The 25,631-nt window shown below is 49.3% G+C and overlaps 8 protein-coding genes across 8 annotated transcripts; 4 read left to right on the plus strand and 4 right to left on the minus strand.

The window, feature by feature from the left end:
* Positions 1 to 21: 21 nt before the first annotated feature.
* Positions 22 to 2,241, minus strand: BC939DRAFT_453974 (uncharacterized protein). The gene has a single exon (XM_051556005.1). The coding sequence runs from the start codon at positions 2,202 to 2,204 to the stop codon at positions 117 to 119; it is 2,088 nt and encodes a 695-aa protein (XP_051411455.1). The 5' UTR covers positions 2,205 to 2,241; the 3' UTR covers positions 22 to 116.
* A 337-nt stretch (positions 2,242 to 2,578) lies between these two features.
* BC939DRAFT_453975 (uncharacterized protein) lies at positions 2,579 to 3,276 on the minus strand. Its single transcript, XM_051556006.1, has one exon. It carries the CDS (start codon positions 3,156 to 3,158, stop codon positions 2,604 to 2,606), a length of 555 nt encoding a protein of 184 aa, XP_051411456.1. The 5' UTR covers positions 3,159 to 3,276; the 3' UTR covers positions 2,579 to 2,603.
* A 565-nt stretch (positions 3,277 to 3,841) lies between these two features.
* Positions 3,842 to 4,665, plus strand: BC939DRAFT_182952 (uncharacterized protein). Its single transcript, XM_051550462.1, has one exon. It carries the CDS (start codon positions 3,874 to 3,876, stop codon positions 4,357 to 4,359), a length of 486 nt encoding a protein of 161 aa, XP_051411457.1. The 5' UTR covers positions 3,842 to 3,873; the 3' UTR covers positions 4,360 to 4,665.
* Positions 4,666 to 5,937: 1,272 nt separating this feature from the next.
* BC939DRAFT_529580 (uncharacterized protein) lies at positions 5,938 to 6,382 on the plus strand (the record flags this gene model as incomplete). The annotated part of the gene is made up of 1 exon (XM_051561519.1): positions 5,938 to 6,382. Exon 1 carries the CDS (start codon positions 5,969 to 5,971, stop codon positions 6,380 to 6,382), a length of 414 nt encoding a protein of 137 aa, XP_051411458.1. The 5' UTR covers positions 5,938 to 5,968.
* A 49-nt stretch (positions 6,383 to 6,431) lies between these two features.
* BC939DRAFT_182974 (uncharacterized protein) lies at positions 6,432 to 8,207 on the minus strand. Its single transcript, XM_051550463.1, has one exon. It carries the CDS (start codon positions 8,106 to 8,108, stop codon positions 6,492 to 6,494), a length of 1,617 nt encoding a protein of 538 aa, XP_051411459.1. The 5' UTR covers positions 8,109 to 8,207; the 3' UTR covers positions 6,432 to 6,491.
* Positions 8,208 to 11,355: 3,148 nt separating this feature from the next.
* Positions 11,356 to 12,165, minus strand: BC939DRAFT_453979 (mitochondrial cardiolipin hydrolase-like protein). The gene has a single exon (XM_051556007.1). The coding sequence runs from the start codon at positions 11,885 to 11,887 to the stop codon at positions 11,699 to 11,701; it is 189 nt and encodes a 62-aa protein (XP_051411460.1). The 5' UTR covers positions 11,888 to 12,165; the 3' UTR covers positions 11,356 to 11,698.
* Positions 12,166 to 16,347: 4,182 nt separating this feature from the next.
* Positions 16,348 to 18,734, plus strand: BC939DRAFT_477848 (uncharacterized protein; the record flags this gene model as incomplete). The annotated part of the gene is made up of 3 exons (XM_051558710.1): positions 16,348 to 16,482; positions 16,580 to 16,644; positions 16,859 to 18,734. The coding sequence occupies 3 exons, from the start codon at positions 16,348 to 16,350 to the stop codon at positions 18,732 to 18,734; spliced, it is 2,076 nt and encodes a 691-aa protein (XP_051411461.1).
* A 4,486-nt stretch (positions 18,735 to 23,220) lies between these two features.
* BC939DRAFT_183089 (uncharacterized protein) lies at positions 23,221 to 24,768 on the plus strand (the record flags this gene model as incomplete). The annotated part of the gene is made up of 3 exons (XM_051550464.1): positions 23,221 to 23,499; positions 23,768 to 23,922; positions 24,285 to 24,768. Coding segments are annotated over 3 exons (669 nt in total), but the record flags the coding sequence as incomplete, so codon positions are not given.
* Positions 24,769 to 25,631: the final 863 nt, after the last annotated feature.

Raw genomic sequence — 25,631 nt, forward strand, 5'->3', positions numbered from 1 at the left:
ACCACATGTTCACACATCAAACTTGAGGTTGTGGAGACGATTTTAATGCTTTGTATATTGCAAAGCGACTTCCAAATGCAAAGTAGTATCTGGCGCCCATGCCAAAGCAAAGGACCCTACTCCATTTTGGTCATCAAACTGTAGCGCAAATAGAGATAGTCATATGCGTAGTACTTCTTGACGCGTCCCAGTGCTTCTGTCGAGCTGGTATCTCCATCCGCATCGCTTGGATCTGTGTATCTCGAGGCAGTCACCTTCTTGGAGCGAAGCCGCGGGTTGTAGTACTGCCCTAGATGGACGGTGAACTGGTCCATGAAGCTCGCTCGCCATCCCGCCAGAACTTCTTCCGCTTCCGGACTATACCCGCTACTGATCACGGCTAAGGTTTCCAGTCTCGTCAGGTCCAAAGATCTAAACAAGCCAGTGAGCCAAGAGTCGACTCGACTGGAGCGGGAACGCAGCTGTAGGCGTCTTGCGGAGTTAATGGACGGAAGGGACGGAACGGTAGTGGTGTCTGAATCTGAATCCAGATGAAGCAAAGCGTTAAAGTTTGTGTCGATCCCAGTGGAGTCGTCCCGTGCGGTAGCTTCCGTCCATCCGACCCATAGACGCTTCAAAGAAACCTTCTCTAGATAGCTGGGAACCTTGTTGGCATCATCGAGGTACTCCATAGATAGCGATTCAACTTGAGAGTTCGGCAGTGCATCCCAAAGCGGCTTGAGATCCATGGAACTCATCTTCTCTACAAAAACGGAGCGTAGGGTCTCATAGTTGACGAACTTAAAGAGTCTGTGCATGCCTGTAGAGAGACCCAGATGGGTAAGGGGAAGCCGTGGCAGGATCTGAGACAGGAACCCGAGCAACGCTTCTGACACAAACACCTTCAAGTCGAGTTGCGTCAGTTGCGAAAACATATCGTCCTTGCGGAGGAGAGAGGATAGAATCAGAGAGCTCTTGGTAGAGAAAGAGTCATCCAAACTGATTGTGGAAACAGGTTGTAGATCCAAGGCGGTATGTGCATCGAAACGCGAGTAGACCTTGTCAAAAATCAGGACCTCGAGTGTGCTTGCGAACGTCTGGACCGTCTCCTGCAGCTCATGTAAATCGAAGAGACAGTTCACCAGGACCAGCTCTCTGAGCACCTCGGTCGCGGCCTGGACATCGGGCAGCAGGTCCCTGACTACAGAGTTTGTCTCGTCACGGAAGCCAAACAGATGAAGGACCTGTAGGCGCTTCAACGATGCGATCGCTAGGCTGAGCTCCGGCTGCATCCTGGAGATACCGTTCCTCCCCAGTCGGAGCTCCACGAGGTTCGGGCAATGGTACAGGATATTGGCCAGACGATCCTGGTCCGAGATCCGAACCGGATTCATGAAGTGCAGGCTGCGAAGTTGCGACGGCGGCAGGCCCTGGGACAAGTTGGACGTCCTGCTCGCAAAAAGGTCCAGTCGCTTCAGCGAAAAATGTTGGATCTTGCGGTTCGCCAACAGTTCCAGCAAGGGGTAGTACCTACCCTTGCCCAGCAGTCTGAAGTCTGGCGTGGGATTTTTGTCGTCCTTCAAGTCTACGCGAACGATCCTCACGTTGGATCTCGCAAGGCTGTCGACCAGTTTGCTGAGATCCGAGGAGCTGACACCCCAGTCCAGCGCCACATGCAGCTCGTTGACGGCGGGTGCCTGATTCCCAAGCTGTCTGAAAAAGTCTTTGGCGACAACGGACGAGGCCAGCGTGACAGTGACTCTCCGAAGGTGTGGATCGTACTGACCGTGGTTGACATTGATTGTATGAAGGAACGACTTCATGGCGACCTCACGATAGGAGGCCCGGTAGTGCTCGAGACAGACCCACTTGACATGGCCTTTCGACGTCGTGATTCTATAGAGGTTGCCCAGAATCTTGTCCTTGTCCTTATAACGCAGGAAGGTCTCCAGTCGGCGCAGATCTGCGCCTTCAAGTGCGTCCAGATGTTTGAACAAGTCCTGCTCTCCCTCCAAGGCTTCGCTCTCCGTCCCAGCGGCGCCGGCAATCTTCTCGTTGGTGAGCTTTTGCTCCAGAAAGTCGATCGATACCTTGATGGCCTCCAAGGTGTTGCCCGTCACCTCCTCCATGCTGTCCGCGACCTTTCCCAGGCTCTCATTCAGAACCCCGACTGCCGGGGCCACTACCGCGGTCGCCATCAAGCAGTGTCTCAGGATTAGCAGCATGCCCAGCACATACGGCCCATATCGCTCAAAAAACTGGGTAGGCCTTGCCAGCTCATATCCTTCGTGGTTCGCCAGATGGATCCGATGCTCGCTCGCCTGTGCCACCATGGATGTGCTGCTGGACTCGGAATCTGCCTTGGAATGCTCACCGCACTCGCACAAAAAGTACAAGCGGAACTTTTCTTGGATAAGCTTCCTCGGGTCCCAGCCCTTGACCATATCCATGAACCCTTGTTTCTCGTCTGCCACAGGGTCGATATCGCCACTGGCCGAAACCTCCCTGTTCCCTAGCAAGACAACGAACAGTCGCGGGATCGGATACTCGTGCAACTCGTAGTTCTGGATCAGGACCGCCTCGATTTTTTGTTGTAGCACTACAAGTCGATCGTTCGTCATTTGCTACGTCCGCTGCAGCTGCTCGTCGCGCGCCTTGGCCTCGGCTTGTAGCTGCAGCATGTGGAAGAGTTGCTGCATCAGCTGTCCGTGGTACTCGGATTGGCAGTTGGTTGACTGGGACAGCTGGAACTGCAGATGCGCGACCTGCTGGGAGATTTCGTTCGTGGACACTGGAGCCTTGTACTCAGAGGGTGCCAGTGAGAACGAGGGAGAGATCAAAGGCAGGGCACTCGCAGACTGTGCGCCCATGTTAGATGGCGACGGATAGCGCTCTAAGGTTAACGCTACCGTGGAGCTGTTCAGGTTCAAGGGCGATTCGAGGGCAGATGAAACCGGTGAAGGCGGGACTTGTGAGGGACTGAAGCCAGATTCTACGTTCGAAATCTTAATGGCATCGGCAAAGGAGACAGGCTCACTGTCGCTGTCTGAACTGTCATCGCTGTCACAATTGTCAGAACGGTTGTAATTGGCGACGGAGTTGCTTTTGGCGGCAAATGCTGGGCAAGGCGGTACATAGTCGTGGTCGTTGTCAACAACAGCTGGGGGACTGAGCGACATATGGGCTTGGGCTGCAACGCATTGTACAGAAGCAGATGAGTAGAGCAGTGCTTTGCCTTGGGCGACAACGATATCGACAATGTCGTCGGGGTAATGTGCAATCCTCTTGGGATCGTACCTGAAAAAAAAAATTGCGGTGAGAAAATCAGAGCGCGTCTGGTTGGTGGAAATACCTTAACTGAAAAAAGCGCCCTTTGTTTCATGGTCCATGCAGGGAAGATGCTTGCGCCCAGAGTCTACTTACCTCTTGCCGTTCTCGTCGTGGAGGAACAGGATGTTGGTGCCACCGACCTTGAAGCGGACCGCATCAGGAAAAATGTCCTGGATATCGTCCATCTGGCTGTAGTACCGGCCCTTAGCATCTTGTCGCACAGCCAGGGTCTCGACCTCGCTCTCCAGTCGGAATCGCTGCTGTCGCATGCTTGGTCACTGAAGGTGACGAGGGAGGGGGTGAAAGGAAGTTAGAGAAAAAGAGGGATAGAGAGTTCTGCAGAGGAGTCTGTCAGGATGAGCAAGATGGTAAATGGCAATTGGATGAGACCAAATGCCCATGGAGTCCACTCGACCCTCGGAGCTCGTACCGTCGCCCAGAGGCACCTAGCCTTCGCATGCATGTGTGAATTTATTTATTTTTTTTCCACTTCGATTGGCTGCTTGCATACAGGGGAAGGACGCGCGTTCCCCACTCCACTCCTCCGACCAATACACCACCGCCATGGCGCGATCGGCATTCGAGGAGGAATGGGAGAGGTTGCTTCTGTTGGCGTTGCTGGAGGAAGAAGACAGCATGAACTTGCTGTTCGAGGCTGCCGGTACGGCTCATTGCGACTTCTTTCTGGCTCAGGCCGGCCTTGCAGTGAATCCTGTCAGCCTGTTTCCGGGCAGCCCTGAAGATGACCTGCTGGAAATCCTGCGACTCTCTTTTGACTATCGATTCATAGAGCGACCCCTCGCCTACCAAATGGATAAGCAAAACACTATTGTCCGCCTTGGCAACTTCTCAAACAGGCAGTGGTTGGCATACATGCGAATGACGCGCTTGAGCTTTCTCCATCTTTTGCGATTGATCGAGGACCACTGCGTCTTCAAGAACAATAGTAACAGAGAACAAACCCATCCTATGATACAGCTCGCCGTTACTCTTGCCCGCCTCAGCCACTATGGGAATAGAATGAGCGCCATGCGGCTTGGGGACTTCTAGGGCTACAGCGAGGGATCATGTGTGAACTTCGTTGACAGGTGTCTCCGTGCGATACTGTCGCTAGAGGGACAATGTCTGTCCTGGCCTGGTGATGAAGAGCATTGCCTTCATTCGCAAAGAATGGCCAGGAAGGGCCTTCCCGGTTGTGTTGGCTTTCTGGACGGTACTACAGTTTCACTTGAGCAGCGCCCTGCGCACCATGGCGACTTCTTTTATGATCGGTATGGCCGCTACTCTTTTAGCGTTCAGGTCGTGTGCAATATGGATAGGAAGATCATTTTCCTGTATACTGCTGGTCAGTCAGGTATGTAAATCCTTTTTTTTTTTTTCCTTCCGGCGCTCCGTGACAACACTGACTCACTGCGAGCTGTCCTTTTGTTCTCCTTAGGTTGCTGCCACGATCATTACGCCTTTCGTTGTTCAGATCTTTGGACTCGACAGGCCGAGTATTTTGCGCCAGGGGAGTACCTCCAGCTTATCCGGTCTCGACAGTCACCGTGTCAATGTTCAAGGGGGCCAATCTGGTCAAGGATGAGACGGACTTCAATACGTGTGTTGCCCATGCCCGCGCATGCAACGAGCACACCATTGGTATTTTGAAAGCAGGGTGGATGTCCCTGAAGGACTTGCCGGTTCGGATCCGAGAGGAGACATATGACAAGAATGTGAAAAAAGCTTTGGACTGGATAACAGTCTGCGCTATTTTTCACAACTTTTTGCATACGCGAGGCGAGCGCACGCAGCAGGACATACACGAGTACCCAATCCCTCTTTTGCCCCAAGATAAGCTGCCTGTTAATCTCTTAGAGCAGGAGCAGGAGCAGGAGCGGGATGGGCAAGCGGGTCAGCGATTCAGGAACAGGGTCATGCACCAAGCCCTGAATCACGGTTGCAGTTCGTAGGGTATTGTCACTTAAAACCCCACTCACAATCCTTACATGAGACGCCCAGAGCGCCATGGAACTCTGCTGCAACAGGAACTGCAGGAGCTACAGCTACAGAACTTGAACATCATGAATAAACAGATTTATTGGCTTTTGCGTCGACGACTTCCTTTTGTGCGGGTTCATTTCCTTTGTATACTAGAGGTTGTTGGACACGGGAGGTTTGGCTGATTGCCGGCTGGGGTATAAAACATGGCACTTTTCCCCGGGGGCGCTTTCTCACGATAGACCTGCCCATCGATGAAGTGCAACAATGCCGTCAGTCGCAATGTCTCGTTCCTTGCTTCGATGAACACCTTTGAGCGCTGAATTAACTCCAGGCTGATGCTGAGAGTTGTTGGGTTGGCAAGCACGTACAGGGTGGCAGCAGTTTCCGTTGCCTGTATGCCTTCTCGGAATTGCTGGTGCTGCCGCTGGTGTGAGAGGGGTTGTCCGTGGCTGGGTCGTCGCCCCGTTTCCTCTTAGAAAAGGCCATCACCGCCTCCGGTGTGTCCGCGACGCCGTTCATTGCTTCGTACAGGGTAGACCCCTTGCATGGTCCAGATATCGCTTGGCCTGCGCATGCCTTCCCAACAAGACGTGGTGTGCCATAACTGAAAGTTCTCACTCTGAGCAGCAGATCTGATTTTGTCTTCCCACAAGGATCCATTCCATGGCTTGTTGCGATGCTCTCTACTGTCCCGAGCGACCCGTCCGTCCAAGAGCACTCCCTTCTACAGATCACAGCAACGGAGTCATTGGTCACTCGATCGACCAAGTCCATTACGGATATGTCGACAACATGGGAGCCACTGCAAGAGCTTGGATTGCCTGGGCTTCGGTTCCAGCCTGAAGACTGGAAGACACTTATCGAGACTCTTGAGCTCGATCTGCTGGAAACGCTAGGTTTTCGTCGAAGCAACTTTTCTGCCGACGCGCTCAAAATACTAGTCGAACGCGTCACGGAGGATGGGTCCGAGGTACCGCTAAGGCATCTAGACTTTACAGACTCAGATCTCTCAAGGTGCGCCATTTCTGAAGCACATTCGCTATGCGCAGCGTTAAAGAGATGGCGCCGTTTGTGGAGATCGAAGGATTAAACATAATCACCGTGTAAACATACACTATTTCACTCCAGTAATGATAATAAGAACGAATACTTTGTTTCTTTGTTTATTTTCAATGAAGAAAGAGTATCGGCACGACATCCTAGTCTGCTGCAACGCTGCTTGTAAAGACTGGAATCCCATTTACCGCAGTGCGATCCGCAACTCCTTCAGCACAGCAATGCGCGCTCTCCACGCTTGTGCTCGATCCACCAGACAAAGACACCAAGAGCGGAGACGAAGATCTCTCCGACGAACTATCGCCACGATTTCCGCTTCCTGAACTCTTCTCTCCATAATTTTCAAACATCGACTTCACAACTTGACACTGATCCAACTCATCCGCAGAGGTAAATAGCGTCAACATACCCTCGGGTAACTTCCTTTGGCACTGCTCGATACGTTCTTGCCAGATTACGAGTGGATTCTTTACGGCCGAGGACGAGGATGACACTGACGGCGATATTGGCGACAGTACGGGACCTGAGACAGGACTCGTTGATAAGGAAGTCGCTGTAAGAGATATCGAAGTTATGTCCACAGTACTGGTCGATGTAAAACCACTTGTTATACCACCTGTTTTACGGGCACCATGAATCGGGATCCTAGGAGAAGGGGTTGGCGAGTGCGTGGGTGTTGATCCTGAAGCAAAAGTCACATCAGGCGTCGAACCAGGGAAAGACTGAGAGTAGGCGTAAGTAAACGTGGTGGTACGAGTACGTGTTGACTGGATGTGCTGCCCTGGACCTTGCACTTCAATATGTTGGTGTTTATGATGTTGATGTTGTAGGGTCACATGCTGATGGTCACCATCCTCGAAAATGTCTTTGCTAGCAGAGTCGCTTGCGTTTCTGGAAATCGTCCGAATCGCGTTTTTCTTGTCATCCTCGTCTGTCTCTGTACCATCGGGCTTGTTGTCGGTAGTGCTGCCCTCCTGTGTGGCTGAGACAGAGATAGAGGTCGAAGATTCCGATGCAACTGTTGGGAAGGGATATGCATTGACAGAAGTTGTGCTGTGTGTTGCGAGTGGCGAACTTGGAGATATGTTTCCACCAGAGTGTTTGGAGGCACCCCATCCTGATCCGTTCAATTTGCTGTTACTCGGCGATCGCTTGAATGTCGAGGTCAGAAGCGAGTTAGTAACAGCTTTGACGCCAGCTGCAATCTGCCTTGGCTGAAGTTTCGGAGAGGACCTTGTGGAGGAAGGCAAGAGCGCCGCTGGGGCTGTGAGTGGATCGCTGGGCTCGAGAGTCGGAGTAAAAGACTCGCCATGGTGCCTGTGTCCTTCGAAATTCAGCTCCTGTGTCTTCTCCTTCATCATTGACACCTCTTCTTCCGAAAGCTCTTCTGGGGTAGTAACGATTGGAATCTGATCCTCTACTTCTTCGTCTTCTGTGCTCAGGCTCGACGTGGTCGAAAGATTTGCCGAAGGCAATCCAATGCTACTTTGAGTGCTGGTTGGTGTGGCGGCACCGCTTCCGCGCCGGTTGAAGAGCCCAAATCCAGTTGAGATAGGAGTCTTGGACAGTAATGACGATAAGGAATGGCTGCGTGTCGGTGATGTCCTGCTGGCGATCCCCTTCAAGCGAGTAGTTGTGATGTCGTGAATGAATATTCTGAAGATCTGTTTTGGATATGCAAGGGCCATCTCCGTGTAACTATCAGGTAGGCAAAAAGATGTAGCGTTCAGCACATCTGCATCGCATGTAGACTTGACCATATGGGCGCGGTCGATTAGATACTTACATCTCCATGTCGATTTCTCCACTGTCGCCCACAAGAATGAACTTTCGGTCCGGGAAATCCGTCAAGATCTCCTTGATGGCCCTCCTCTTGTTCTCGCCCGGCGTCGTGAAATAAGTCTTCAGCACACCGTCGTGTAACCTGAGATGAGCTGAGCCTGGTGGAAACATGTGCGTATGGAAGAATTCGAGCAAACTAGGAATCAACTGCCATGGCGAGTTGGAGACGTAATGCATAGCCGCTCCTTGGGACCACCATTTCTTATACACTGCTGCCATGCCCTTGACGTCTCGCATATCCCTCAGAAAGGTATTTCGCAAAATGATCCTGGCGCCTGCTGTGACATTAGTTTCCTTGATAGTGTCGTCAATATCTGAGATGATGGAGATGCCCTCGGGCTCAATCAGATTGACGACGCCATGGCTAGGATTCGGCAGTTCTGCGTGAAGCGCATGCAGTTTCAGAAATTGCGGGTGGCCACCGCTCGTATCCTGCTTCCGATATGCCTCCACCTCTGTATGACTCATCCTCAGTGTCCCTTCAAAATGTCCGCCAAGACGGGATGAGACGTGAATGGTTGGGAAGTCGCCGTGTTCCGGATTCTCGGGCTGTGTTGTCATCTGCGTCAAGACGGTGTCTCCAGACTCTCCGCGACTGACGGAGCCAGGCTTGTTGGGATAACTAGCTGACCAGTCAGAAACGTTGTTGTTGGTCCTAGTGCCGAGTTGACCTTGAGCGGAGGAATGTTTGAGCGAGTCCGTCGAGTCATTACCGCTGACGTGCGACATGACCCTGTACTTTTTAATGGCGCCCTTTATAATGGCTGCTCCTTTGCTTAGTCGCCCTGTAAACGTAGATTCGTTCTCTGCCGTACTGAGCTGCGAATGAGGAATCTCAGAGTCGTGGGCATATTTCAACCTTCCATCCGAATGATTTGACGGACTCCCCAGGCTGGTGTTATTGATATCCTTGCCGGTATTCTTGACGTGTGTCTCAGCAGCTGGCGACTTTAATTGCTCTGTCTGGTCCGCATCTTCATGCGTTTCAGGGCGTTCGTCCACTGTGTGATCTGTCGGTGGTGCCACCTGATTCTGCCGCGAATGTTCAATATCTTTGTCCTTGCTCTCTGTTAAACTATCCAAGACATCTCTTTGGCCATACTCCAGCGATTTCCGGAATTGCTCTTTATCCTGCAACACATCCGCCTCTGCCATTGCTCCGTCGGCCGATTTCAATTCATCCATGAGCACCTCTACAGTCGGATCGTCGCCCTCGGAATCGCCCACCATTTCCATGTGGGTTATGGATGCGAGTCCGATGCATTGGATCGCAAATTGTGCGCCTTGAGTATTGGTGGCGAGGAACATGCCAAACCGGGATTCGAGGGTTTCATAGCCCTTGTTGTTATCCTTTGTAACACCAGCAATCTTGCGGGCCACGCCTAAGTTAAAACATAAAAATAAAAGAGAGCATACGCATTAGCATCAGCATGAGGTGAAGAGCAACGTGAATTTAATATATCTCGCACGCATGAGACACAAATCGAGATCTGATTCGTCGGCTAGAATGCATGCTCACATCTATTCTTTTTTTTTTTTAACAAGCATCCATCTTAGTGCGAAGGAGGCGTCGTCAAGATCGCACACAATAGCTTACTCATCACTAGTCTTTTCCGGCGGTTCGATCGCTTCGAAAAGGCCCATCCACGGACGCGGATGTTCCAGTCGAGCGGGTCCTTGGAACCTGTTTCGAATTAAGTAATAGAATCGGCTTTTTTAGGGGCAGCATTCAGGGGTCCATTCTGAAACATGCAATCACTGACATATCCTCCATATATATTGTGTGGTAGTTACCTGATCGAGAATACCGCGTCGCATACGTGGGAAAGAGCAGGCAATGCTGGACAAGGTCCGAGGCTGTGCTGTCCATGACTGCTGCGTTTGTCGTCTCAGAAATTGCGCTATTATCCAGATTGTGGGTCTGCAGATGCTCCTGCGACTGCGGAGGTAGTGGTGGCAATGGCGATACCGGCGCTGATGGTATTGACACTAATACTGAGAGCGACCTCGACGCTGAATCTGGTGCGGATGTTGATGGGGACGAAGGCTTAATTAAGGAAGGTTGTGAGAGGGACGATGGCATGTATGGTTGCAGGTAAGGATGTGGTTGTGGTTGTGCCTGCCTGTGGTGAAAAGTAGCAGCTGGCCGCAGTGGTAGAGGCTGACCATATACAACACTGTGCCGTTCTTTTGATAGGTCGTTGTCTGGGTCCATGTTACCACTACTACTCCTGTTGCTGTTGATCGCCATGCTGGTGTGATATTGCTGGTATTGAGGCGATCGCATCGGATGCGGGTCCATTGACGATAGAGAAAAAGAGAAAGAGAGGTGAGGGGAAAAGGGTATAAAAAGGTACAGGAGAGAGAAAAGGCGAAGCAAAGGAAACAGATCCGCAAATGGGATGACTGTTGGTGGGCAGAAGCTCAGGGCGAGGTGACGAGGGAGGGATGATCCAAGGATGATAGGGGAGACGGAAAAAAAAAAGGTGGCACAGTGTACAGAAAAAGCAAAGTAGAGGAAGGAGCAAATAAGGGGGTTGCGCACGAAAGGAATGGGAGATGGTGATGGCGATGGTGATGGCAATGAGTGAGAGAAGAAGGTAATAGAGGCACTCAAAGACCCTCCTTGACCCATTGCTCTTTGCGCTGGTAGTTTTCTATTACGTTGGTCTGATTCGTCAATTCGGAAAAAGTCCGAACTTTATTTAAAAGCCATTGCAGAACAATTACCTGTCTACATGGGACCTGGACCTCGAAGCGACAGGAACCAAGACCAACAAGCAGCCACATTCACACTCAAAAGCACTATGACCTACACACTGCATCGTCCTCGCTTTCCTCCCCTATTGAACATAGCGACTGACCTTCATGTACTAAACATGACGTCCGTGCGTCGCTATTATCTTTCGGCACATGGAAAGGAAGAACACTCGTGTTTTTAGTAACAAAGCCGTCTGACCGATATCCCCTGCATCGAATTACAAGATAATGGATTAGGTCTGCTTCATCAGCAAGACGTCCAGAGAGATTAGGGGATGGAGATAGAGGCCAAATCGGAAGGCATACCCCATCAATCCAAATGATGCGTGGTGTATCTAGGGTCAAATAAAGTTAATTGATCGCTGAAACATTGAGCGTATCCAGGCTGAACTGGCTCCCACCGGGATGTAATAGTAGCCAATTTGAATATGGACGGATGCATATGACTAGAGTATACAACGAAGGTTGTCCATTAGCATGAACCAGGATCTTCAATTACATCAAATGATCAGAATCCATCTATACATAGCAGCTTAGTAACGACCTTTAATCCGCTCGATCTTGACAAATACCAAGGCATTAATATTAGCGGTATATGGAACAAAGACACTATTGGTATTCATCTAATGGCATTACTATTTTAAGTCACAATTTTCCAGGCACTATCGATCCCAATCACTGCGCACAGACGCGGGCCAGCGCTCGAGAGAAATGACAGAGAAGAGTTTGGCCCTCCAAGAACTCTGCTTTAGGCAAACTCTTTCCAGAGTTTCTCGAACTCACTCTTGAATCCCTGGACAGCCTTGGGAGCATTAGTCAGGGTCAAGTTCTCGCGGTTGTCGAAGCGAGCACCCTTGGTCCAGTTGTAGGATCCGTTGATAACCAAAGCGTCGTCAACTACTGCAAACTTGTGGTGCATGAACGATGTGCTGTGCATCAAGAAGTAATGTCAAAGATGAATATCAGTCCGCATTCCCACCCTTGCCAGGTTTGCCGCTTATTGGTGGCAGGTGCCAAACGAATCTGAGAGACCCCTTACCTCTTGTCGACGCGAGATGGGATACCATTCTCGTCTCTGAGACGGTTAATATCCGAGCCTAGGTCGCCAGCCTAGCGATGATGAAAATATCTCATTCGTTAAATGCGATCCACCACTGTCGTTCTTTCTCTTTCTTCATGGCTTCTGTCTGTACCTTTTCGTTATCTGAAATGATGCGGACATTAACACCGCGTTCGTGGGCCTACATATAAAATGATGAAACCCGATGTGAGTCCTAGAATGACCGTGATATCCGGGATATAATATGTCGAGACAATAAGATCTCGTCGTTTTTCCATTACCCTGATGATGGCCCTGGCAAGATGGTCGTCCGTGATGGTGTAAACACAGATGTCCAGCGACTTTTTGGCATCGTCCAAGACCTTGACCAGCATGTTAAAGCTCTGCTCCGAGGGGAAGAAAATCGGGCTGACGAAGATGTTGGAGTTATCACTGCTTCCCTGGTTGGCGCCATTGTTGTTGTTGTTGTTGTTGTTGTTGCCGTTATTCCCATGGTTATTAGTAGGAGGCGAGACAGGTGGTGGGGTGACAACATGTCCACCATTGGGCTGATTTCCAGAGATGTTGAGCAATGTCTCAAGCCAAGTAATCTAAATGAGAGCGATACAGCGTCAGAGTCATTGCTTCGGATACCCCGCTTCCCCAGTTTCATTAGTCCCAATTGCCTCTTACCACATCCTTGTCGTGATCGACAGCGCAGGCAGCCCGAGCAGAATTGAACAATTGCTGGATCGAGGCTGTTGAGCCATTCTTCTGAGCCTGCTGCTCGTACACGCCGACCAGACCTTGGCGCGTGCTCTGGTCCTGGACAATTGAGGGCGCAGAGTTGAAGGTCTGGATCGAAATCGATTCCCGGGCCATGACAGAAGAATATGAAAAGTTGATCATCATTCAGAGAGCGGAGATATCGTAAAAGAGGCAGTAATGAAAGCGTGGACCAGGAGAAAAGCGCAAGAAATGATGGGATCTGTGTTAGCGATGCAATTGCTACTGGTATCTCACCGGCTCAATGGCCGAACAGTTCTTGCGCATGTCATGAGTCATATAGACGTCCTTCCGACTGGTTTCGCTGCTGTCTGGGTGCCATGATTGAGGCCAATGCAATGGGCTGTACTCTCTCGCAATGATCCAATTACTATGACTATCACCCTTCCAGCAATGCAAAATCAATTGCAGTCCAGTGATTCATGTGAATAACGTCCACAGTTCAATCGAGAGGCGGAGTTGTGTTGTTTCTTGCGCCATCTGATCCTGTGCTGATTCCTGCGTGGTGAGCATGAGCTTTTAGAGGAATGAATCAGGGGAGAATACTTGCCGCGTCCAAGTAGTCGTTGAGGGACAGGTTCTGGGCCTCCTGCACAGAGACTGTGCGGGGAGGGCGGACAAAGGGGAGCAGGCAGTTGAGGATGAGGCCAGACATGGTATATGAATGAGGAGTAGGAGTGGAGAAGGGATCTGATGAGGAGGGTGTTAAAAAAAGAGGGAAACGAAAAGGTTGGGACTGGACTTGAAAGGAGCTCCCAGCCCAGCCTGCGAGGGAAAGCCATGTACGGGACGGTTCCCAGTCAGGTCCAGAGTTTTAGGGCAATACTCAATAGCGCAAAAAGCGGACTGGCCAATGAGGACCAGGTTGTGCCTTTTTATTTTTGGGCGCGCTTGGAGTGCACCCTGCTTGGCTCAGCAATTGGACTAAACCATCAACAACTCCAATGCACCAGATTTTCTCCTGGGAAATCAAGTCCTGGGTAAGGTACTAATAAAAAAGATGACGCCCCTGACCTGTCCGCCCAGAGATGTGGATGGCATCAGGCCCAGGGTATTGATACATGAAAGAAACATATACCATCGCATGATGATTGGTCCGCTGAACGAAAGGAATGTGCTCCACCAAAAATGCAGCATTCGCCCACCAATCCAATCTCTGTTGCATTGAAATCTCCGCCACCTAAGCACACACGTTCTGGCCGTGGTCCAAAGTATCGCGGGGGCATATTTCGATCGACTTGCGTAACCGAAGCAATTACGGTCATGCAGATGCGGTGGTACCCTTGATAGCCACCTGGCTGATGCAAATACAAATGTTTCGTGCCCCTAGAATGGGCTCCTTTATCCTTCATTCGCTGTTCTCTCCAGGTTCCCGTTATGTAACATTGTCCGCGCAGGAGGCTAATTCAGGTCAACAAAAGACCAGAATTAGCTGGTTCAACGGTTCAACGGTTCAGAGGCTTTATCGAGATATGAACGTGACCGGTAAGGGTAAGCGGTCCCTTAAGTGTGTCAGTGTGAAGGCCAAAGCGTATACCATTTGCTTAGGTCTGCTGTATTAATGCAATTAGCCACTAATACATGCTGTGGATTTACTCGGGGCCAACCAGCAATGTGTTCAAGCAGAAGTTCAAAGCTCATTTTCGAATAAGTGACAGAGCTGGGAAGGCGAGACTACAGTAGCTGGATCCGTGCAGAGTGACACGCAGGAAGGCACGCGAAGTGGATTGACAAACCAGAAGAGCAAGAAGGAAATATAGGAGGCAGAGTGAGAGAATGAATGCAATTTTGAGCCTGGGATAAGAACGAGAAAGACATGAACGAACGAGGAGCAGACGGCGAAGTTTGTAGTCTACGTGCGAAGGACACGGACGGCTGAGAGCAAGGGGCAAACAAAATGTCCATCCTTCTCAGCTGGAAATCACTAATTTCATTGTGTCACTACAACAGCAAAAGTATCTACAGCTAGGCCTCATGAGCAGATGGACCATGCGGACCGGATGTTCCTGAGCAATGGCCCGAACCCGCGGCATGGTGTGCTCTTAAGAGTGGCCTGGCGGACGAAATACTTAAAAAAGGGACATGCCCTTAGCCGGATTGCATTCCTTCTTGACAATCCTCCTCCTCCCTCTCCTCCTTTTCGTTCTTTTCCGACCTCCTGTTTCTTCCCTAATCTTCTTCGGTTCTGCTAGAAAGACACGTCTCAACAGAACGACCTTCCACGCCAGACATTGTTACTTTGCTTCCTGGCGTCTTAGACCAACCTTGCTCGAAGCCATTGTTACAGTCCTTTGCCCTTTTCTTTTCATCTTTACGCTCTCCTGCTGCTCTTTAACGACTTCATTACGATCTAACGACTTCATTACGATCTAACCCATCTCTCTCACGCCCACTACGACAATCCCCTCGTCTTTCCTCTCCTCTGCGGCTACTACCCTCGCGATTATCCAAACCGACCATTACGCGCACAATACCTGACACACCCTCACCAACGCCAACTCGACTAGATATAATCCCTCTCTCCCTGACGCACGCGCACTTCCTGTACTCGTGCAATCAATTGGACCTGAACAAAGATTTGTTCATACTACGGCCAGTGTGATCGGGAATCATCCTTGTCCTACCTTTCCAGCCCTTGTTCCCGACTTATCTCGGCTTTCACCTTTCCGCTCTTCCGTTCACGACCCGACACAGCCGATAACCCATATAACCCCTCGGGAGCTGAAGCGAGATCTCTTCCTTTCCTCGACTTCTCTTCTCATATCAACACTCATCTCGACACCTTTTTTGTAGCGCCAACACTTCAATTCGTCCACGGTACGTTCCTTAGCCCTCCATTAACTTCCTCATCGTTGAGCCTTGCTACCCGATACCTTCCGTTCACTGTTTGGTGCTCCGCCTTCTTGGACTATGTAACTTTACTCCTACCTTGCACCTTTCCGACCCCCCTATGTCACAACTCCCTCTCTCAAACTGCTAGTCTCCACGTAAGCCTGGCTTCCTTGCAACTGCCGAGGGAAAGGCCCCATGGTCTGTCCCAGAGTAGCTTAAGGAGACCACAAATGGTCGACACTTGTGTGGATGGCTCGTGGCGTGCATTGCTTCAACCTCCTGCACAACTCTAATCTTGGGCCGCCTGTGCGTTTTCTCTTGACGGGAAAATTCCCCATGGGTCGACGGGAAGATGTACATACTAAGGTTAATGCAGACACTTCACATATCGCCTATGTGGTCTCCTCGTTCCATCCTCCGCAATATACCACAGGTTTATTTTGAGGCGGATTGTATGGTGCGCCTAGCCTAGTGTGACAGTGTCCGTTTGATGCTATGATGCTGCTCCCTTTCCTCTTCCTCTTCTCTTCCTTTTTGTTTCTTCGCCCACTCTACTACACTACCAGCACTCATCGCCACATTCTCCTCTCTCCTACAACGCTAATAGGCCCTGCTCTTTGTACCACCATCAAAAAGCCTACCTCTTTCCGTGGCTGTCTCTCCCTTGACCACATCCAACATACCATACAGCTCTTACACTCCCCACTCCCCACTCTCCACTCAGATACCGCATACATACAATGGAGACACAAACAGTGATCCTTCCCCCACGGACACGGCTTCTCGACCTCAAGAGCAGTGCCGACTTTCCCTCTGAGGAATTCAACCACTCCATCAAGACTTGGGTCAATATGGCCAGCCTTCTGGTCAAACAGGTAACAAAAGAACACTCACAACCAAGCCTTCGCCGTGCTATGATGACTGCAAAGTTACTAACGAAAAAAAAAAAAAAATGTTCATGTGCATCTGTAGGGCAATATGGCAGAGTCGAACAAAGACGATGAGAATGCGTATATCTCATATGTGCGGGCATGCCTGTAAGTGTGTCGTCTTTTGTTTGTTTATGCGGCCTTCTCTCCCAGCTTCCAAGGACACAATGGAATCCCCTGCGCATCTGCTCTCAAGAAATACCTATACCTTCAGTCTCAAACGCCCTCGCCCTCCTCCCCCTTCCTACGCGGAATCATCTACTTATAACTGTTATGGCTGAGCAACCGTGCTGATTTCTGCTGTACCTCATCTAATACGTAGGATTATCACAAAGATCATACCTCATCAAGCGCTCTATCCCACCATGATGAACGACATTGTCTGCATTGATTTGCGTCAAAAAATTCTCATCACTATCGCGCGCATGGGACATCTGGAACGGAGACTCTTAAAGCGGTTCGAGAAGGAAAATCAGGAACGCGTCGCAGACATGGAGAAGAACCCTACCTCCATCTCTGTAACTGCATCAATACCTCCTCCACCAACTTCGTCAAAGAAACCGAGTCGTCGTTCCGATCGTAAAGTGAACAGAACCTTGCAGTGTGGCATCTCGGTGGCTGCGTTTGATCAGGCGGGGCAAGAAGAGGCTCCGTTCCATCGAACGAGCTTCCGTCAGGGTGATGACGACGAAGATGAAGGAGCCAATGCCGATACTGAGGACTTGGCAGAGATGTCTTACGAAGCACCAACCAGCGAAATCGCCTTTGGGCTCGATCCGCAGATCTATGTCACCCACCACCATCATCGACGCAGCGTCACATGCGGCGCTCGCAGTACATCGCCCAAAAATCCGCAGCAACACACAGATCGGAGTCAGGACCCTGGCGAATTCCCAGCACTGAGGAAGAAGAGCAGTAATGGGGACGATCGGTCGCTGCTTTCGCCAGAGTGCCAGCCCAACTTTGCAGCGATGCCTTCGACTCTGTTTGCACGTCAACGCGAAGGTGGTCATGTACGGAGGTGCTCTTCAACTGACGCGATTCGTACCAGTACCCACTTCCCGGCCGCTTACCCTGTCATGGCGCCAGCAATCCCCAAGCGCTCGGAGAAGCGCGCTTCCATGTGGGCCTCCGTAGCCACGGACCGTCCCAATAGTAAGCAGGATATGCCTGAATACAGAGCCACAGCGTCGTCGGTTGAGGCGCAGGAGAATGGTGGCAATGGCAATAGAGAGAAGAGTGCGGATGCGAGAGAGGTTCACAAGAGCCGGTTCTCCAACCGGCAGACAATGAGCTTCGAGAGCAGCTATTTCAATTCCAACATGGCAGCATCAGATACGGCGGTTCCAAAGGTCTCATCATCCCAACTGAGGAAGAGCTATTCGATTTCGAGAATCAACATGATCAGGAGCAAAGCAAATTTGCCGCCCACACCACGTCTTTCGGTCGAGAATCTGAAGGCTGCCGTTGATGGAACCTTATCGTCATCCTCGCTGAATAGCTCCAGCAGTAGCAACACGAACATGTCCCTGTCGTCAGCATCTTTGACCTCGACCAGTCAGTCATCTTTTTCATCTGCGTGCTCGACTCCAAGCGCATCGCCACAGCTAAAACCGGGACCTCGCATGGTATCAGGACATGGTCACTCGCATTCGTTGACGTCTATTCCTTCAGGATCCTGCTCGACCATGGCAGACCCAACTTGCTATTCAAATGGCACCACATCTCCGTCGCGCCCACCTTTCTCATCTTCATCTACCAACTCTTTATCGCTCTCCTCCGCCGCCGTCGCCACCGCCGCCTCGACCGCCAATACCCTCAACATGTCAACACCACAGCCCACGATTGTGGCTCCACAGCCTCAACGCAAGCAAACGCCATCTGTTTCCTACAGCAACTCGTCGACGCTTACAGGAACGATGTCCGCTACGCCTTCATCATCCGTTTCTGCTTCGCCGTGTTCCTTGTCTTCATCACCGACCCTGACATCCATCTCGACGTGGTCTACGGCCACGGTCAAGAAGGCAGGGCTACTGCGCAAGATTCGATCGCGACCAAAGATGAAGGACCAGGTGTTTGACATTGTCGCGACACCGTCACCCGTGCCGACAATCACACCCTCCCACACACCGCCTCCTCGCCTTCAGCATCAGAATCAGCGGCAAGGATCTGCACAAGGGAATGCCGCGATGGCGTAGCCAATATGCATAGAAGAGAAAGAGCGAGACCTTGTTTCCTTTGTAATATAGTCAAGCACAATAAATACTCCAATAATCTATGTCCAAACCTGTTTGTTGGGAGCTTAAGGAGAATAAAAGAGAGAGAGAGAGAGAGAGAGAGAGAATTGAAATTGATTAAAGACCATTAAATGTAAGAGTGAAGGATATAAAGTTTAGAGAGTTGCAGATGGAGTGAGATAACTTCGTCCCCTTCTCACTTACTCGAGTAAGTGCGCTGTGAGAAAGACGACAGAAAAAAAAAGTTTAGGAAGAACTGTAACCCTTTGGGCGCTTTATTGACGGAAACTTAGGGAAAACCCGCCGCATAGCATTTCTCGTGGCAAAAAAAAAAAAAAAAAAAAAAAAGGCATAAAGTCTTTAATTGGTACGAATGTTGTGTGGAGCGGGGTAGAAGGAGAGCTCCTGTGTAAGCAGTAAACGCAGCTGCTGTGGTATAACCTGGGGGTCGGGGCTCGGGAAACCGGTTTTTTTTTCCGGCTGAAGAATGGCCAATGAAATGACTTTGAACTGAAAAGACGCCGCATCTATTTTTTTTTTAACTGGGTTTCTGAGTGCCAAGTAGGCGACCTGTCAAAAAAAAAAATGCCCATTGAGTTGCGAGTCACTCGGTCTCGACGTTGGAATGCGGAGAAAAAGACACAGAAGATTTTTTTTTCGTGTTCATTCCAATCTACCGCAGAGGTTGGAGGCTTTGAATGGTCTCCAAGGAGATTAAATAAAATGTTATTTCTGTCCGGAATAAGTAGCTGAAAGCGAGGAAAAAAAACAGAGAGAGGAAGAGAGAGCAACTGACGATGAATAGATGGAAATAAGTCTAAAGAAAGGAGACCAAAGACAAACCTGGGGGTACCGCAAAACTGGGCGCACGCGCGTTGCTGCAGCATGGTTTCGTCATCTGGATGTTGTTTGTGTAATTTAATATTCTCGTTCAGTCTATTCATCTAGTAGTGTTAACCCTTTGAATGATTGAATTGGTGATCTTCAGGAACTGAAAAAAGGGAGATGGAACACATCGGTGGAACATTTTTTGGAGAGCCACGTTTTTTTCATGGCCCATCACCGAACTCATCATCACCCGTGGCTTTCATTTAAGGTTACGCTGTCAAATCTAGCCAACACCACACAACATCACTACTTATGATGATGAGCTTGAGCTGTGGTGAGCTCTACCGCCGCCTCTTGATCTATCCCTCGCCCATCATCTACTCGCCTTTTTTTTTAGGTCATTCGGACGTAATGAGCAAAAAAATAAAAAAAAAACTTACCTTTGTGTCCTCGCCTCGAGAGAACGGCGCCCACCTTGGTACCCACAGGAGTGCATGTACAGAGATGGAGCAATCGAGAGTGCTGCATTTCATTAAGAGAAAAAAAAAGGCGCAGTAGGCGTGCCTGCAGCTTACTTCAGATGGTTCTGTGTCAGCGCTCGCGATTCGCTGTGCCTCTCCCTCACAGCCTCCCCTCCTCCCTCCACTCTTACCTGCCTGTATCACCCTGCCAGCCCACCCTTACCCTGAGTGTGTAACCCGACCAAGATGTCCCACAGCTGAGAATATTGTGTGTACACTAGCTCTGTGCTGCTCCCTCATGTCTACATCCTACCTTTCGCCAATTGCAAACAAGGCTGGCTCATAATGTTTGGGCACAGTATGCACCAAAGCGGAAACCCCATTGGAGCCATTAATGTCCCACCTTGGCTCTCATAAGTCTCTCATCCTTGATGGTCTTTTATATATATATATGTATATATATATCCGCAAGCTGCTTCGGTCATCGTTTTTCTTCTTCCTAGGAGAATATACAATAGTGTTTAATGCATGCCGAGTATACCATATGTGCTTATGTTAATGTATGTGTATGTGTTTGTGTGTGTGTGTGTTAAGACAAGGTCATGTGGAACTGCAGGTTCTCCGCCAACAATAACAACAACCCCAAAAATCAATAAGAGCGCCATGAGCATTCATTTCCGTTGACCTTCCTGCAACCCAGCTGAGATCTGTTAGGAACTGTGCTCGGTGGTAGTATTACGAAATCCAAAAGGGATCCGAAAGAATAGAAAAAAAGAATAGAAAAAAAACGTGGCCTCTGAATTTTAATGTTGTGCGACTTCAACAGAAGTAAAAAAAAACCGAACGGCGCAAAAAAAAAAAATACCCCGCAGCAATACTATACTATACATTCCCAATAATGGGCTTGATGGGCTGGAGTAGCCCGACATGGCATGAAGTAGCTGTACCGAATCTATGCTAGAACGTGCATGAGAATTGAACCCCTGTTGACCTTGTAGGATCGCTAGTTTCGTAAAAGACAAAAAAAAAGGGGAATCTGGGGAGGGGACTGAATGTTGATGTATGGGGCGTTTTACTATGGAGAACGAAAGAATGAGAGAATGAGAACAAGAATAAAGAATGACTGAAAGGAAGGAGCAGGGGGGGGGGAGGGCTAGAGGGTAAAATAAACAAATGAGATCGTTTGTTGTGAGCATGGAGCTACTGCAAAAAAACTGAGCGCGGTGCTTAGTGCCATCGGCTCCTTGAAGAATCTGTTTGTCGATTACCCCTGTGCTTTTTGTGCATAGCTTCAGGAATAAAGGAAATATTTATCTTTAACTCCTCTTCCTGCATACTGCATATGCTGGCCACATAAAGACGAGGTATGGCTTCCGCAGGGAAAGGATAGGGGATCAGGTGGATGATGGCTTTTTGACTCATGCTGTCTAAACGTGAATAAAGGAGATTTTTCTCCATTTGCGTCTGTTGCTCTTAAGACCGACTTTTACCCCTCGCACCTTTTGTTTCCTTGAGCATTTTTTTTTTGATTCCGAACATAGGGTTAAGAAATTGGCAAACTGGCTCTTTTAAGAGTAGGAAATGGCGCATAGCCCTGATCTCGGGGCGTGGTTTAAAAAAAATTGGGGAAGTGCGGAGATCAGGGATGTGGCCAAGTAGGGTTCGCGTTTGAGAAATCATAAACGACGCGACGAACAACACATGCGAATCATCGTCCTCCCTACTTTGCTTCAGACCGTCAGGAGGTCGAGGGGTGCAGGGAGGCCAGGGTGCGCGGACAGGATGTGCTATGATAACATTGCGTGCATGAGATGTGAGCTCACCCTGGTTTTCTTTCCTTCCCTTCCCTTCCCTTTTTTTTTTTTTTTTTTTTTTTTTGAACAAGAAGCCTTTAGACTGATACTAGGAGAAAAAAAAATCGGATTAATATGGACGTCTCCCATCTTATTACGACCGAGAAGGTATATTTGCCGCGCTTAAGGACGTCGTACGATGCTGACAGAGACTGAACACAAGATGTATATTCAGATGTGCACGTTTGGCATGGACACAGAAGGGGAGATCTAACATGATGTAGTCGCCCAATGTTCTAATATGCACACAAAACCTCGCAAGATAACCTAATTGGTCTGACTCCTTTCTTTTGGAGGGCAAGGTAGAAATAGCCGTTCGTAAACAGGGGCTGCAAACCGCCGAAAGTAGAAAAGTGATGGGCAATGGCGCGCATGGTCAGAAGAGACTAACAACAACAACAACAACAACAACAACAACCCAAAAAAAAAAAAAAAAAAGAGGAATGTAACGCGAGCGGGTGTAAGCGCGTTAATAGATAGGCCCTCATAGCTTCCCCATGAGATTATACAACAAGTGTGCTATAAGAAATGGTATTGAACAACCAGGGCAGCGACAGAGGAGGAGGAAGATGGAGGGGAGGGGTAAGGATTAAAAGGATTAGAAGGGGCAGCTAATCGTGTTGTCTCAAAGGCTTTTCCGTAGTTAGGATAGTTACACAACAAACAGCAACGGTCTCCTTCTTGCCGCCATCGCATCATACAGCATAAGACAAAGGGCAATATAAAACACAAAATACCAGAACATAGCCTTTTTTTGCGAGGGTCTGTACAGCTGTATTACATGTGCAGGTACAGCAAACAAAGACTGTACAACCTGGACAAACAGGAGAACGAGAAGACGACTTGAGAGCGCGCGCGAGAAATGAAAGAGAGGAGAGCTTCAGGCAGGGCAGGGAGAGAGAAGACAAACATACGCACACATGCAGAATGAGAGTGAGGGTGAGGGTGAGAGTAGAGCGGTTGTTTGCGGTCATATATGGAATAGGGAACTGTGTTGTTGTTGTTGTTGCTGTATGTGAGTGTGCTCATTTGGATGGTGTCCCTTTGGTTTGGTCACCCAGAGATAAATAAAAGAGGGTATTGAAAGGCGCCCTTTATTCCTTTGCTATTGCCTTTGTATTGGGTCGTACACTGTCCAGCAAATTGTGTATTGTTGAATGAAATAAAATGAATGCGAATTACTCTTTCAAAGGAATTGACGGTGCAGTGCTTTTTCTTTTCTGTCCTTCGTTGACCAACCAAGTCATCAACCCTAAAGAGTAAATGAGTATAAAAAGATCTCGGACTCTCTGTGGTCTCACTCCATTTTTTTTTATCCCTCTCTCTTTCTCTTTCTCTCTTTCCCTCTCATTCTCTCCCTCACCACCTCTTTTCTTAACTTTCCTCTCTCCTCCTCTCCCCTTTCTCATTATTTTTTTCTTTCTGTCCTACCTTCTCTCTCGCCCTCTCTCCCTCACTCTCTCTTCTCTCTCACTCGTCTTCGCCTGTTCTAGCGTTTTCCCGCTTCTTTCTGTCCTTGCCCTGCTGACACCCCACCGCCCCTTTCTTTCCCTCCTTGTGCTTTCTTTGTCAGCATCACCGACGGTCTCTCTTCATTAATACCTTCACCTGTCATCCCACTCTGCGAAACGACCTCTTTCTTTCACCCCATCCAGTTGTAGAAGCGTTTTTGCTGTCTCTCTTTTCTTTCTTTCTTTCTTCCTTTCTTTTCTTGTACAACCATCTCATCCCTCCCTTTCTTTCCTCTCCTCATCCATTGTTTGCTCTCCTTCCCTTCCTCCTTTCCTTCCTTCTTCTTCTTCTTCTTCTTCTTCTTCTCTTCCTCCTAACCTCGATCTCGGTCCCCGGCCAGGAACATCCCCACCACAGCCCCTCCCGATCAGAAGCCATGACCAGCAACCAGAAAGTCGCCTCGATCATCGTCGAATGCAAATCACAGGAGGAGCTCGACCGGATCATTGCCAGTAACCGGAGGGTCATTGTCCTCTACTACAGCTATGCCATGCCGTAAGTGCAACCCACCTATGTCTTGTCCTCGCCAGACCCTGCCTCCCTTGTCGGCTCTTTTGTCATCGCCCATTATATTAGATAATATGAGGAAGAGAGCATCCCTGCTCTTCTTGTTGTTCCGCTACTATGGCCTCATGGAGAATATTATGGAGCAATTTCTTCAAGCGGAGCAATTTTTCGCAGCTGTGCATCTTTTTCCGTTTAATTTTACGGCGCCTTTGAGTTTGGCATCAGGAGCAGGAAAGAGAGATGCATCCTCCCGCCCTTTTTTGATGTTCCCGGCTGGACGCCATGTACTAACCAATCGATTTTCTCATATTCGACCCTCTGCTTGTTCATTTCCTTCGCATAATTTTTAGATGGGGAAAGATTGCAGAACACAAGATGCATGTTTGCGCGCGGGCACTCGAGAACGGCAACATTACCACGATCCCATTTGTCCTGGTCAACTACGCAGAGTTTTACGAATTTGGAGGCAAGGTCGAGGTTCTCCCAACTACGATGATCCGGTATGCAGCGTATGTCGAGGGTCAAGAGCACGCAAGTACGGGAAACAGTGCAGAACTCGAGGGATTAGTAACAGGACTCTTGTGAGCGGCTATCCAGGAGAAGGAATCTGTGGCATCAACACAGCATACTCCTCGCCACCAACCAGTACTTCGCTCCTGCAGTGTGTATTCGGCCTCTCAACATCAACTCGTCCTCAACCTAGCTAAAACGTCCACCCAACGCCACCACTTGCAAGCATCAAAGAACCAAGAAGTGGGGCTTGTCTCCTTGTTCAATACACCCTACCCCGCCCCTTGTCCTAATCCCCTCCCCCTCTCTTCGTACCTTTGCTCCTGCTTTTTTCCCTGTTGGTTTGCGCCATTCTCCCAGCCTGATCTGCTTGCTTTTCGTAATTCCCACCCTACTCGCACATAATAATATTGCTCGCTCGAACCCTTTATTAAATATACACAATAATTGACTTTAATAATGGTTCAAATAAGCTGGGTCCCACGGCCTAATATATATTCAAGCATAATACCGATTGTACATTCGCACTACTGCTTTCGACCGAACGCTTGTTAAAGACTAATATCATCACCCATGGGGTTGGGGTCTGTTGCTCATCGATTGGCCTACCACAAGTTTCATCGAACACCTGTCTGGAGAGGGACCCGGACTGGTCTAGATCACCCCAAAGTATATCTTTGCATAAACAAATCGGATGAGCTGAACGGGTCTGAGGTGTTTGGTTACATGGATGTGCTGGAAAACAATATTGGAAGGAGATTATGGCATCCCCGCAGTAGGATCCTTCACTTTCATTTTGTTTTCCTAAGCATTTTTTTTTCTTGTGATCCCGTCACAGTATGTTAGTATTCTCCACAATCTGACGGCTGGACTGTATTACATAAACAATTATATGTGTAAGAATATTTAAAATGCTTTCAGGAACACGCAGGCGTAAACCCTGACTTGCTGCCCTTACAGCAGGCTAATTCGCATCCATTCCTATGGATCTCTTCTATTTTTTTTTATTATTAGTATTATTATCCTCGATTCTCGATGACCGGTTTTGAAGGCGTAGTGCGGTGTCATGATCTAACAGAAATGTTCCGCTCGATTGCGGCGGTGTGCATCAATTGATTCGGCGTCATGGTACACATGTATACGTACGCATAATCAATACTTGCTGTACAACTGTAAGGCATGGAGGG

The sequence above is a fragment of the Gamsiella multidivaricata genome (genome assembly GCF_025024155.1).
Source record: "Gamsiella multidivaricata strain RSA 2152 chromosome Unknown BC939scaffold_39, whole genome shotgun sequence".
Classification (NCBI taxonomy): Eukaryota; Fungi; Mortierellomycota; class Mortierellomycetes; order Mortierellales; family Mortierellaceae; genus Gamsiella; species Gamsiella multidivaricata.